Below are 13264 nucleotides of genomic sequence, written 5' to 3'. Positions count from 1 at the left end.
GTGATTTGTTAATTTTTTTTAAATTGTAAATTATGTCCCAGAAGAAAAACTTTGTCGACATCTGTAGTAAGTAATGAGAAAGTTTTCCGTCTATTCATCTCACTCATCATTTTATTTGCAGCAAAATGTATGAAGTAGACTGAAAAAGCGATTATATTATTCTAGTAGGCTACCTAAGGTTTAATTTGCATTTGTGATATGAATAATTCACATAATAAAAAAATCATTACTTGGCACTGTGTGATATGATTTTGCCGCACAAAAATATTGGGATACAATGCTGTATCATTTTTTTTCTCCAACCCCTAATAGCTACAGGATTTTTTTTTATATTGGTACGAGTTATTCGTACCCAGCTTGAGTATGACTTTACCCCCCTTTCACTCCCCCACCAATCAGCTTTCACACAAGAAATGTTTTTCCATTCTCGAATACACTTGCGTCGGGATCTACATGATCTACGTTGCCATAGTGTAGAAAAGGGCACCGCACACATACACTGCTGCCCCTGGGACCGTCATCAGCATCGAACCGCAGAGCAACAAGGTAAAGCTGTGCACCTCTTAAGAGGAGGAGCCGCTGCTGTCAGGTGCAGAGCTTTCTGTCTCCCGTGGGAACAGGTAGAAGGCAGCAGTAAAGCCAGATCTGTATGCGATGGGCTGTGCTGCCATCTGATATAGAGGCATCAATATTAAATTGAGTCTGTTTCATAACCAGTAATAGATTCCTTGTAGTCATGTTACATAGCAGCTCACTGACACATTTTGGTACACGTGGTGTTCACACCTTATGCGTACACTACTGAAGTACACAGGAACCGTATTCAAGACCATCTTTTATAGTGAAGTGTGGATCAGTGTACCCTGTCTGGGTACATTACACAGTGTCCACAGTGATCAAACTGGACTTTGGGTTTATGTTCTCAGATTTGGGTCCTGATGTAAAAGCAAGGGGAAAAAAGGGCTTCGTGTCAAGAATTATACAGTATCATGTTCTTGGGTCAGTTGTGCGCCACAAAGGCTGACCATGTGTCTCCTAGCAATGCTGGCTCTCACATGTCAGTCAACTAATGCCATGAGAAACACACTTCTTGAAGCCTAGATGTGTTTTCTATAAATATCCAAAAACAGTTTAATCCTCTTTTGAAATGTTAAATAGTATGCAGAAAAGCATTAGCATTCTTATAGTTCATATTTACTTACACAAAAAGAGAGAAGAACTCCACTTTCAGTTTAGCTTTAAAAACAGCACCTCATCATGATACTTTTATGAAGCTTTATTCAGGTACCCTGGTGTTGCCTGTTCTTTTGCTGCAGGAATAATAAATGGAGCTCTAATACTGAGTGCAAATACATTCTGAAGCAGTAGCTTGAGGAAAACAATTATTTCTCAAAGGGCCAAAGACTGGGAAAAGCAATAGCCAAAAAAAAAAAAAAAACTTAAGTGTTCCGTGATGGCTAATGTTTCACCAGCACTGAAGAAGCAGTTTGAAGCTTGTCAGGAAGTTCTAACTTGTTTCATAAAAACAGTGAGGTGGTGTTTGGGGTTGTCAACATGGATTTATGGTTTTGTTTTCCTCCACTTGTGCTCAGCTATTTTTTTTTGCAGTTCTCCTTTAGGTGAGTCATTTCATTAGTTCTGCACAGTGGTTTGTGTTTGGATGGAGTCTTCTTCAGTTTGTTGATGCAACACTATAAAAAAGATAGCCTTCAGCTTAGTATTGGTGTTGTTGACTAATCACTGCAGGGGAAGAGAATATGTTGGCAACACAGAATCTGTACCCAAAGAACAACACCTCCACAGATTAAAAAATATATATCTTAAATGAGAATTGTCCATCACATTACAAGTTAAAAAAAAACCAATCTGCTAAACTCTGCAGTTTTTTACTCTGCATCACTTCTGAAAACTAAAGAAAAAGCAGATTCTGTTTGGGTCTGATGAGAAATAAAAAATATGATGAGTAAGACAGCCTCAGAAATATGATGATATTTCTTAACAAACACCTTGAAAACAGTGTCATACGAACAGTGGAGTGGCAGTTATAAACATTTAAGTCAGTTACAGACAATTAAGACCAATACTGACCAGGACTCTGAGTCCACCACAAACATTTTCATTTAGTCCAGGAAAGTCAAGGCATTTAGAAAGTCACATACAATGTCTTTACTTGTCTATTTAGACTGCAAACTGTCTAATTTCAGTACCGTTAAGGTTGAGGTATTGTTCAAAGTCTGAGGGATTGAAGGTTTTAAGACAGTGAGTGATGTTCAAAGAAAAAGAGGACAATGATAGACACATTATTATCCTTACATGTGTGGCTGCTGTGTTAAATAAGGCAAAATCTTAAACTGCAAATACATGAAAATTTGTTTCATCAGGTATTTCTGACTTCTGACTCAGTCTTATGGTCAGAAGGATGCAAAATAAGCATATCTAACTACAGTGTTTCTGTAGTGAAATAACAATTCACAAAAAAAATAAACTATTACTTACAGATGTGAAGGCCAGGAGTTCCTCTGCAGTCAGTTTGTGTACAGGGTTATTCTTCTGGAAGTCAGTGCTGCAAGACAACACTCTTGGTTAACAGTACATAAATGATGGCAGAAAAGCCTGGCGCTAAACTGAACAAAAACCATTAACCCAACAGTTAGCATCTTATTTCTGCTATTGATAGCAAGCTACAATACCAATAGATATACAGTACAAAATCATTCTTTAAAGTCTGGGTAAAGCAAAATCATATATTTCTTCTCAACACATTCTACATGTTAGAAAATACTTGTTGAAAACGTGTGAAAAGACTGTGAATTATGTGAATTGTGGAGTTGGTAGGGGTGGGAATCACTAGAGGCTCCACGATGCAATATTATCACGATACTTAGGTCAAGATACAATATTATTGCGATTTTAAACATGTTGCGATATGCTGAGAATCATCATAAAATATATTGGGATATATTGCAATTTATTACCCTTTTTTCAACTGTAAATTATGTCCCAGAAGGAAAGACAGAAGGACTTAAAAAGCACCTAATTATATTATTCTAGTACACTACCTAAAGTTAAATCTATATTAGTAATAATATTCATTTATATAATTGAAAAATCAATACGATATTGCCACACAAAATATCGTAATACTTTGCTATATAGATTTTTTTCTCCCACCCCTAGGAGTTGGACTGTTCAAATTTTTGTGTCATTTCTATATCCAGGATTTTTGGGCGGCCCTCTAATCGTGGCTGGATGACGCAATGAAGTCATCCTTAACATAACCCCTTCCCTAATATATAAAAACTTTGATATAAAAACTTCATCACTGCTAGCTTCAGAGCACATAGCATCAGTGTCATTTCATTTCATTATATCCCACAAGCTTTCTTAGCACTTTCAGTCTAATATATGCACAAAGCACATCTTTGTTAAATGCAACAATTACATAAACACATGCAAAACAGCTGTAACTAATGTACCTTTCAGTCTCAGAATCAGCTACCCAGCCCACTGGCAGTAATGGCTCACTATAGTAGGTGTGTGCTTTGTGCTAATGTTAGCTGCTGAATGAGAGGCTATCACTACACAGCGTCTCCCTCGTTCTTTGGTTTGGAGGGTGTGTGCTGTGCTACCATAGACTGTGTGTGCTACTGGGTTAGCTGCTAATGCAACTCTGTTGTTGCGGAGGCTTGTTCTTTAGCCTGGGGTGTATTCGTGTTCAGTGCTACTGGGTGAGCTGCTAATGAGAGACTGTCACATTGCAGAGACGAAATCTTTGTTACATCTTCTTTGACGGACATGTCCCCAGTGTCTCAGAGGAGAGAATAATGCTTGTTTATTCACAACTTCGAGACCTAACTTTATATGCTTGGTGGGATTCTGATATTTTAAATTTGGCTGGGTGGTTGATGACATATTTTTCTGTGGTATGACAAACTCCTTCCAAATATTTATTTTTGCTTTACCTGGACTTTATTTATATTCCCTCAGGAACTGTGTGGACAATTTTTATTTTCTCTGTGACATGAGCAACAGTGAGAAGATTTGCCTTGTTTCATTACATGCATAGCTGAATGTGAACAACAGCCCTACAAATGCACAACAATGCAATCAAATTGAGGATCACGTCTATATGGGTTACGGTTAAAATAGTTGTTTCTCAGCATATTTAAAAAAGGTTGCATCTATGTTAATTAATCACTCATTTAATACTCGACCTAGTGAGCAAACTAAGTGACCCAAATCAAACACACGTACAATGTTACATGATCCCTGTGCACAATAACACAGGCTAGTATGCTAAAATGCTCAAGGTGGCTCAGCCAGCAGTGACTGAGGAACTTTGGTCTGTGAGAATTTTCTACTGTTTTTGACAATAATCTTTGATCACTAGCACTGATGTTGCCACCACCATGCTCACCATTTTGTGAAACATGGTGGTGGCAACATATTGCTAAGGGGGTGCTTCTCAGCGTTAGGGACATGGAGACTGGTCAGTATTAAGGGAAAGACATGACCTTAAGCATGCAGCCATAACAACACTGGAGTGGCTTCAGGACAAGTCAAACTGTCCTTGAGTGACCCAGCCAAAGCCCAGACTTAAACCCCACAACATTTCTATCCATTCTGATGGGGTTTGAGAAGATCTACCATGAAGAATGGGATAAACTTCCAAAGTCCAGGTGTGCAAACCTTGTGGAGGCTTACCCAAGCAGACTCAGAGCTGTAGTTGCAGCCAAGGGGGGCTCTACAGGGTACTGAATTATACTTATGTTCATAATACATTTTGATTCTTAATAAATTTGTCACTATGGGTTATCAAGTGTACATTAATGGATATGTGATATGAACGTGTAAAGGCTTAACATGTTTTCCAAGATGTTAGCCAAATCAGAGGCAGTATCTCCTGACGTGACAGAAAAACAAATAATGCATGTATGTATGCATGTATGTATGTGTAATGCAGGACCATCTAAAGTTCAGGTTACACAACTGGTAGATTAACATGATATAAGTACTCTCTTTGTGAAGACTGGAACACACAAAGCCTTTGTTGTCACACTGTTTTTAACACAACTGTGTTTTAAGCTTGGATCAAACAGAGTGCTGCAGAAACAGTGCTGAGCTGACTTACCAGATGCCCAGGATGACAGCCTGCTCCTCAGCGCTGAGGTCAGGGAGCTCATACTGATCTGGCTCCGCTAAATTAATCTTATCCATCACAGTGTCATCACCCAGACTGTAGTCCTGTAAACATATGGAAACACACACAGAGTCCAATGAGTGCACGCAGGCTTCAGCCATAAACCACGGTGCATGAAAACAACTAAAAGCCGCCAAGTGAGCCAGCATGCTTTTTTCGGATTAAGAGTTACATATTTTTTGAGAAATTGCTTGCAGCCACAACCTTTAAAAGAAAAACTACAACTATGAGAAATACAACTTTTAGACTGGATTCCTCACGCATGCCACTGCTTAGTGGATAATTTCTTGAAAATGGGCGATGGTTAGTGGTTAGCTCATATTTGATTTAACTTTCACTGATAACTTGCACTAGTGGACAATTTTCAAAAGTGCAACCAACTGCAGGCAGCAAGATTTATACAAAAATAACAAAAAAAAAAAAACCCACTGGATACAAGATATCAAGTAACAATACTCAAACTGGGATTATAATTTACATCAACAAATGACACAAAATTTAAGAGAAAAAAACACAGCCACAACAAAAAAATATTTCAGACAAGTCCCAGAGTTATGAAGCGATCAGAGACATCTTTCACTTTTCTTAGTCAGAACTGGACCAGAAGCTCCATCTGGGTCAACTGCTTTCTTGTTGGGTAACACATGCCTAATGACTGCAGCCAAAGAGGAAAACCTTGACAAATCTTTTAACTTGTCTTAGGAATTATGAATCATTTTTTATTTTAGCATCACCACATTTTGATTACAATTAGTGGCTTTCTGATCTTGGACCAATCTTACCAATTTATTACTTTTAAGCAATCTTTGAACTGCAGAATGAATAAAAATGTAGTGCTGGTTATTGATAGCTTGGGCTGTAATGTTATGAGTATTAGTCCCAACCCATTCAGTACAACCTGTTCAATTCAGTATGAGTTTCAATATTTAGTATTCTTTATTTGGGTATGCCCTGTGAAGAAAACAGTTACAGCTAAAATAACCTAATACAATCTGATTTAGACTACAGCTTAAAAAACGGTAACTTCTAAAGTGCACGTTTTACCAGGAGAGCTCTGGAAGTCTTACCAACTTAGCTTTGTGTAATTTTGTTGGATTTTTTCTTTTTATGGTGTTTTTACTTCCATTTGGTCTTCACTGTAATTCTGTTATTTTGTTATTTTTTCATGTAAAGAACTTGCCATTCTGCACTACAAGGCACTTTAAATATAAATGTCTGCCACCTAAACCATGCAAAAGGAGTTAGCCCTTGGATGTAAAGGTCAGGCAACATGCATTGTAGATATTGCGACAAGACAAATGAGAAAGCTTCCAGGTGTGGCAGAGCCTATAATGTCGTTGAGATTATCATTAGGAAGCATCATGGTTTTCCAGTAAGTTACATAAGTTAGGAGTTCATTCATCTTAACAGTATTAAATATCTAGGAAAACGATCTACAGATGGTCTTAGATGAAAAAACCTGGCTAACTATTGTGAAAGAATACATTTTTTATGTAGGTAACAGTAAGAAAACATGCGGCAGGCACTGGAGCGAAGCCATTGCGTTGTGCATGCCATCCCGAGCACCTTTTTTTTTTTCAGGGCACAACAGCTGCGCCCTGAGATAAACAGAGTTCAACTTTAACAGCACAGCAGTGTGCACTGCATGTGATGAGGACCAACTAATCACAGCCAACAAATATCTTTCCCTTTGTCCATAAATATCAGTCTGTGATAAATTTTACCATTTTAGTACAAGGCTGCCAGAGCTTTACAACTGTCCCACAGACAATAGGCCTCTACACAAATAGCGCCTAGAAGAAGATCAGCTCTGCGCTCAGGATTTCAGGTAAAAGGGCTATGATACGATAATGGTTGAGGTTGCCTAGCAAAAGGCACAAGAGTAGCACCCAGCACCCAACCTTGCATTTTCCTGGCAGTTAAAGACGTGGCATGTGTACGGCTCTTTATAAATCTGTTTTGGCAAAGCCAAATTTAATTTGGAATTTAATCCATTAATTCTATCTTACGACACAAACAGAACCAAATGGAGCCTCCCTGTCATACTCAATAACCACCCTCTAGAAAAAGTAAAACATTTTAAGTACTTGGGTATAATTATTGATCAGACACTAACTTTCCATGAAAACTCAGAGCATTTTTAAGAGAGCCAGTCAGTGTCTGTTTTAAATCAGGAAGCTGAAGAGCTTTGGTGTTAGCCAACGCATACTTAAATTAGCATACAGAAGCCTGGTTAAAAGCATTTTATCATTTAACATTGTAGCATGGTACAGCAACCAAAATGCAAAGAGCAAAAACAAGCTCTCTAAGACTGTCAACATTGCAGGGAAGGTGATAGGCAAGTCACAGAAACAACTTAGCAATACATTTGACAGTGCTGTACGCAGGAAGGCCAAACACATAATTGCCGATATCTCACATCCATTACACTCAGAATTTGAGCTGCTCCCGTCTGGGTGTCGACTAAGGTCCCAAGAACCAGTTGGAACACATATAAGTAGTCCTTTATTTCCTGTGCCTTACAGACAATGAACACAGAATGTCTGTATCAGAGAACACTCATTTTATAAGATGTGCTCTCTCTTATTATCTATATGACTGATTGATCATATCTGCCATTTTGCAATATTTTATCATATATACTGTAAACTGTACTTTTTTAATGGTGTTTTGTGTCTGTATGTAATTTGCTGTGTTTGAGAGAAGCCAAAGACAATTTTCTTTGTGTAGATATATTAAATGATATGCCCTATTTTCAATTCATTAATGCAGAGTATTAATTACTGTAACATATTTTGCTAAGATAGTTTTACTTTGGAAAAATGAATCTCCTCCAACTTTTGAGCCGTTCCTAAACCAAGACAGTTTTTACCTTAAACCTAGATTAACTCTAGAGAAACATGACTGTTATTATACTTTTCAAGACCTTTGGTTTCTGTTATTTTTTTGCTTGGAAAACTTTCAGGTCATGAGCCTTTAAGGATAAAGGTACACTATAAATTAAGGACATGTAATGATAGTATTACTTAGAAATGTGTAGCTGCTTTTGGATACTTTGTTTCGTTTTTTCGTTTGTTCGTCTGCTTACTTGGGAATATGGTGGTGAGGGAAGCGATGGGGGATATGATGACACTCAATGTACTGTTATGACTGTATGTTCATCCATTGGTGATTGCTGATTATTGTACAGCATTCAGAAATTAAAAGGTGAGGGGAAAAATGTCACAGCAACACTTGACAAAGACTGGGGGAATGGACCAAAACTGTGTGCTGATATTGGTGAGTAGTGTTGGGGGTAACGCGTTACAGTAAAACATTACCACCCAAAATAAACTGTTTATCGTTTTTATTTTTCATTTATCCACACTGATCCACACCACTCCATTTCCACCAATGCACCACCAGAAAAAAATATCATCTGAAGGTTGTTGTGTCGTGTCATGTCATTACAGGCTACATTATAGGCCTAGAAGGGTGCTGGTGATCGGCACATCTGGGACTGTGCCTTATCATGTTCGGTGTGTTTCCATTAAAACACCTGCAATGTCTACAATGTTTCCCTTTGGATTTTGCGTCCTAAGGCTGCTTGATAGCAGCAGGAGTAAGGAGCTGGCCTGCACATCTAGCCCGAATGATGTTAGTATATATTGTATATGTTTCCATTCACATCTACTACAACTGCAGAGCAAAGCCAGCACAGCCCCATTCTTATGCATAACTCTCGGTGCCGGTGCTGTAGCTGACCGGCACACTGGGAACCGGCAGGTGGGTCTTCCAGCTCTGGTGTATTAATTTGTGCATGCCAATCCGTTTGTTGTGCTAACCTCAATATTTGTTTGTTGTGATTCATATCATAGGCCCACATATATTTATCTATATCTTACAATTTACAGATCCTCTGCCTGACCCTCACTGTGTCCAAGGCTATTCATATATTTTAAAAGGTCTAGGCTATTTAATTGTTCTGTATTATCACACTACTATTAATATAAGCAAGGAATTTTAATACAAAGTGGTAACCACTGTATGTGAATGCATGACTTGGTCAGACCTGCGCAGCACTGGATTTGAAATGAATTGTAATAAACTAGAGCTTCTGTGCTTTGATTAGCTGCTGTGAAACAACATGACCTCCATCCATTTAAAAAACCTAATCATTCTTCTAAGGTTATTTTGGTGAATTACTACTCTACACAGAGAGTGATATTGTGAAGTAACTTTTTACATTCAAACGAAGGTAACTATTAATATGTAATGTATTACATTTTAATAGTAACTTGCCCAACACTGTTGGTGAAGTGAAGTTGATATGTCTTTGGAAACATAAACTATCCAACATGCTAAACAGTCAGCGACAGCATTGCCTGAATGCATCCATTACAGGGCTTGAGAATATCTTTGTTGTGACAATGGAGCATTACTGATACATTGACAGCGTCCAGTGTTTGAGTGTCATTTTTTTTTTTTTTAATTCACTTTTTATTGAGATTCAGCGACAAATGTAGTATGTACATCTACTTCAATTATTAGTCACAGAATATCAGCCTGAATGTCCTTTTTTGTTAGGACAAAAAGAACACACACAAATAAAGAAAAACATTAACACATAGGGAGTGAGATGGGGTTATTGCTACATACACACACAGTGTATTATCTCAGGTTAGCAGAGTCAAAGTCCGGCCTGCGTGGTATTATACAGTCCATTTCTTCCAACGTGAAACAAATAGGTCCCTCTTGTAATTCACATCCGCTGTCATTCTCTCCATCCTGCAAATGTCCATTGTGATGTCCCTCCACATGTATTGCATTATGTATTCCCTTCCAGTAAGTTTTAATAACATGACAGTCCCAAAACACATAATGATTTGCATTTGTATTTCCACAATTTCTCCAGCAAGCCAGGGAGTTACCATCATAATGAAATTTTTGGTAGGGTGTGATAAAGTATCTTGAGTGTCATTTTTACAGCAAGAATTGTGAACAATGAAACACCAGTGGTTTTTGTTCAAATTAACAACAAATTTGGTATTCTCTCTATTAATAATGTTTCCCCCTCTGTAAGAAAATAATCTTGACACATGACCCTAAAACTGAAGTCCAAACCTAACCATGGATTTTGTGTATCCTGATACCTCTACTGATCAGATGAAGGACTGATTGTGAGGAAACAGAATGAAAGGCACAGTGTTACTTTCATGTATGTAAATGTGCCTCTTTGTTCCAAGAGACACAGTACACTGACCTACACAGCACTTTGTCTACTAATCAGAACTCAAGTCCAGATTACCTGAGAGTAGTGCCAAGTGCTTTGCAATGTCTCACATTTACCCATTGTCACACACAGTCAGCAGTAGAGGTTAGGGGTTCAGTGTCTTGCACAAGCACACCAAGATATGTCAACAGGAGAAGCCTGGGATCAAACTGCTTACCCAAAAATTAGGCATTCAGAACTTTAGGACTAAACACTGCATGGCCGTCAATGACAGTCAAGTGCATTCCTCTGGTCTGCTCTTGGCAAACATATTGATGCAAAAAGAGCAAACTCATTCCAATGCTGCGACAATGTGGTTTGGCACGAGCAACAAGAATACTAGATTGGACTTGTTTTCATTAGAATAACACAAGAATGCCAAGTCCAGTCAGACCCACAGAGGCAGAAATGGCCCAATTTCCCTGCTGGCAGTGGTTTTGATTTGCCAGTGATGAAGTGAGTTCTTTCTTTGTCCCTCTCTGCTTTTCTTCTATCCATTCAAGATAGAAAGCCAGTGAGCTCTAGTTAATGACAGCCTTGATTGAGGCGATTTACTCCCCCTCCCCCAGTAATGAGGGCGTTAGTGGTCTGAGCACAGCACAAGGAACTGAAGCTGGGCCATGGCCACGAGACTGAGAGCTCCATGGACACAATCCAGCAAAGGTTTGGAGGATTTCAGAAATTATACAAAATAGGAGGGAACCAATGTTTCATTCCTGAGTTCCTCAGCAGCAACTTAGCACTATCTAAGAAATTCCATGGCTTAAGTTTCTCTACTGTCTCTGTCCGTACTAAGGTTATATTTATCGTTCAAATTTTCTTTCTTTTTTTTTTTAACAATATCCAAAACAAACTGACAGATTTCAATGAAATTTGATAAAATGTTAGACCATGTGCCAACAAAGAACTTCTGTCTTTGTGGTTCAAAAAAGGGCCAATGAGTGACCATATATAAAGCCCTTCATGTTTCACTCATAACTCCTGAACGGTGGGGTGTAAAGCCCAGTATACACTGTGCAATGTCGGGCTGTCCTAGACAAAAGATGACCAAATGTGAAAGAACCGTGGTCCTATGTGCACAGTGAGATAGGTTCAAGGATGGCTTTTGTCACTGTCTTGCGATCAAAGACAGGCTGGGATAAAATTCTGCTGTTACTACCTACGTCTATTAACCAACCAATAGAAATGCAGCATGAAATAATGCACTGGTACTAAACACAAACAAACAGATGGATAGCAGCTTGCCATGAAGGAAAAACACACTAACAGAAATGTGTGGGATTCCAGCAAAGAGGAAAATCTTTTGGAGTTGTGGCAGCAGAAGCCTTGTGTGTATGATGTGTCCTCCAGCTCTTACCATGATTGCATAAAGAAGGACAACACGTGAGGAAATAGCAGTGGAGTTGCAGCTGCCAGGTGGGCAATCTAGCAGCTAGCAAACACATACACACACACAGACACACTGCAGTACATAGTGCCCACAAAACTTTAGGTTATTTAATAATGTGACCCTCTATGATGTGCTTCCCAGTTGGAGAAGTAATATCCTGTGCAGCATCCTTGCACACTCAGTAGGGCTGCACGGTATTGGAAAAAACTGACATTGCGATTATTATTATTTTTTACAATATATATTGCAATATTAAAAAATACAAGAATTTTCACCAGATGACTTGAATAGCTCTATTTGGAAAGAATTAGGTTGACTCACCATGACACCATTGTATTCATATAATACCCTTCTATTAATCCAGGCTAGGGTCAATGATCTAATTTGTCATACTCTAAAATAAGGGGGTTCATCTGTGAAAGAAGAAGATTGCTGGTATATAAAAGGGATCCAGGAGGCCATGTCTCTGTACTCCAGATTAAAACAGAGCATTAGGGATATCATCTTTTTTATATCCGAAATAGTTCCATATTTCGGATGCTGATCTTCTCTTGGGGACTAAATCCTCCTTTACTGTTTCTCCCTCTTGCATGTCGCTCATTTTCAGTATGTGACTGCAGCATGTGCATGAGAGGGGGAGGGGCTGCTGAGTGCTCAGAGAGGGAGAGACAGATTCAAGCTATTGATTCACGCTACCTATTCAAGTGCTGGAATTTGTTATTTACGTGACAACGCCTGAGCGCAACACAGGCTCCGCTCCATTTGCTGCTCTTCTGAAGCAAAACAAAAGTTTACATGTTCTAAAAAAAGAGAAAACATTGCATGTCCTGCGATGTTACTATCGCACATGCGCACATAGCGATGGCGATGTTCAAACGATATATCGTGCAGCACTAGCACTCAGTATGGGAAGCTATAGCATCATATGCTGTAGCTATGTAATATTCTTTATTTGGGTAAGCGCCATCTTCATAAAGTCTGCAAACATCTTGATGTCGTACCCAAGTTCATTAGAACCACATTGCACAGTGTACCTAAACTGATAAGATTGCTAAAATCTTACAGTCTGTAGGAGGCGTATTCTTTAATTGCGGATAAATTTTTCAAGTCCTAAACAAGTCCTCCAAACTAAACAACATAATATGTTGTTGGTGATTGCCTTTGAAAACAACAGTGTTTTCTGAAATGGTAGGGTGACATCATTTGTCAGTGCTTTCTAAAAGAAATCAGATCAACAAAAAAGATTTGCATTGTAGGTGTCTTATTTATCACCGCTATGGCATAAGTTTGGTTAGGTTAAGAAACAAAAACTAACTGGTCTAGGTTAGGGAAAGACTGTTTTGGGTAAATTTACTCTCTGGTTAAGGTGCTGGAAATATTGTGGTCCAACCACATAAACTGTTGGTAGAAAACTGGAGACCAA

General features: G+C 38.6%; 1 protein-coding gene across 1 annotated transcript in view; it reads right to left on the bottom strand.

Annotated features, from left to right (window-relative positions):
* Positions 1–13264, bottom strand: part of ttc27 (tetratricopeptide repeat domain 27) — a 122425-nt gene that overhangs the window by 61685 nt on the left and 47476 nt on the right. Inside the window, exons 8-9 of the mRNA XM_033612370.2 lie at positions 5132–5244; positions 2497–2563 (exon numbers count right to left, since the gene is read on the bottom strand). Of these exons, the coding sequence (XP_033468261.2) occupies positions 2497–2563; positions 5132–5244 (180 nt within the window). The remainder of the gene's footprint in view (positions 1–2496; positions 2564–5131; positions 5245–13264) is intronic.

The sequence above is a fragment of the Epinephelus lanceolatus genome, chromosome 17, assembly GCF_041903045.1.
Source record: "Epinephelus lanceolatus isolate andai-2023 chromosome 17, ASM4190304v1, whole genome shotgun sequence".
Taxonomy (NCBI): domain Eukaryota; kingdom Metazoa; phylum Chordata; class Actinopteri; order Perciformes; family Serranidae; genus Epinephelus; species Epinephelus lanceolatus.
This window is presented reverse-complemented; position numbering and strand designations above follow the sequence as displayed.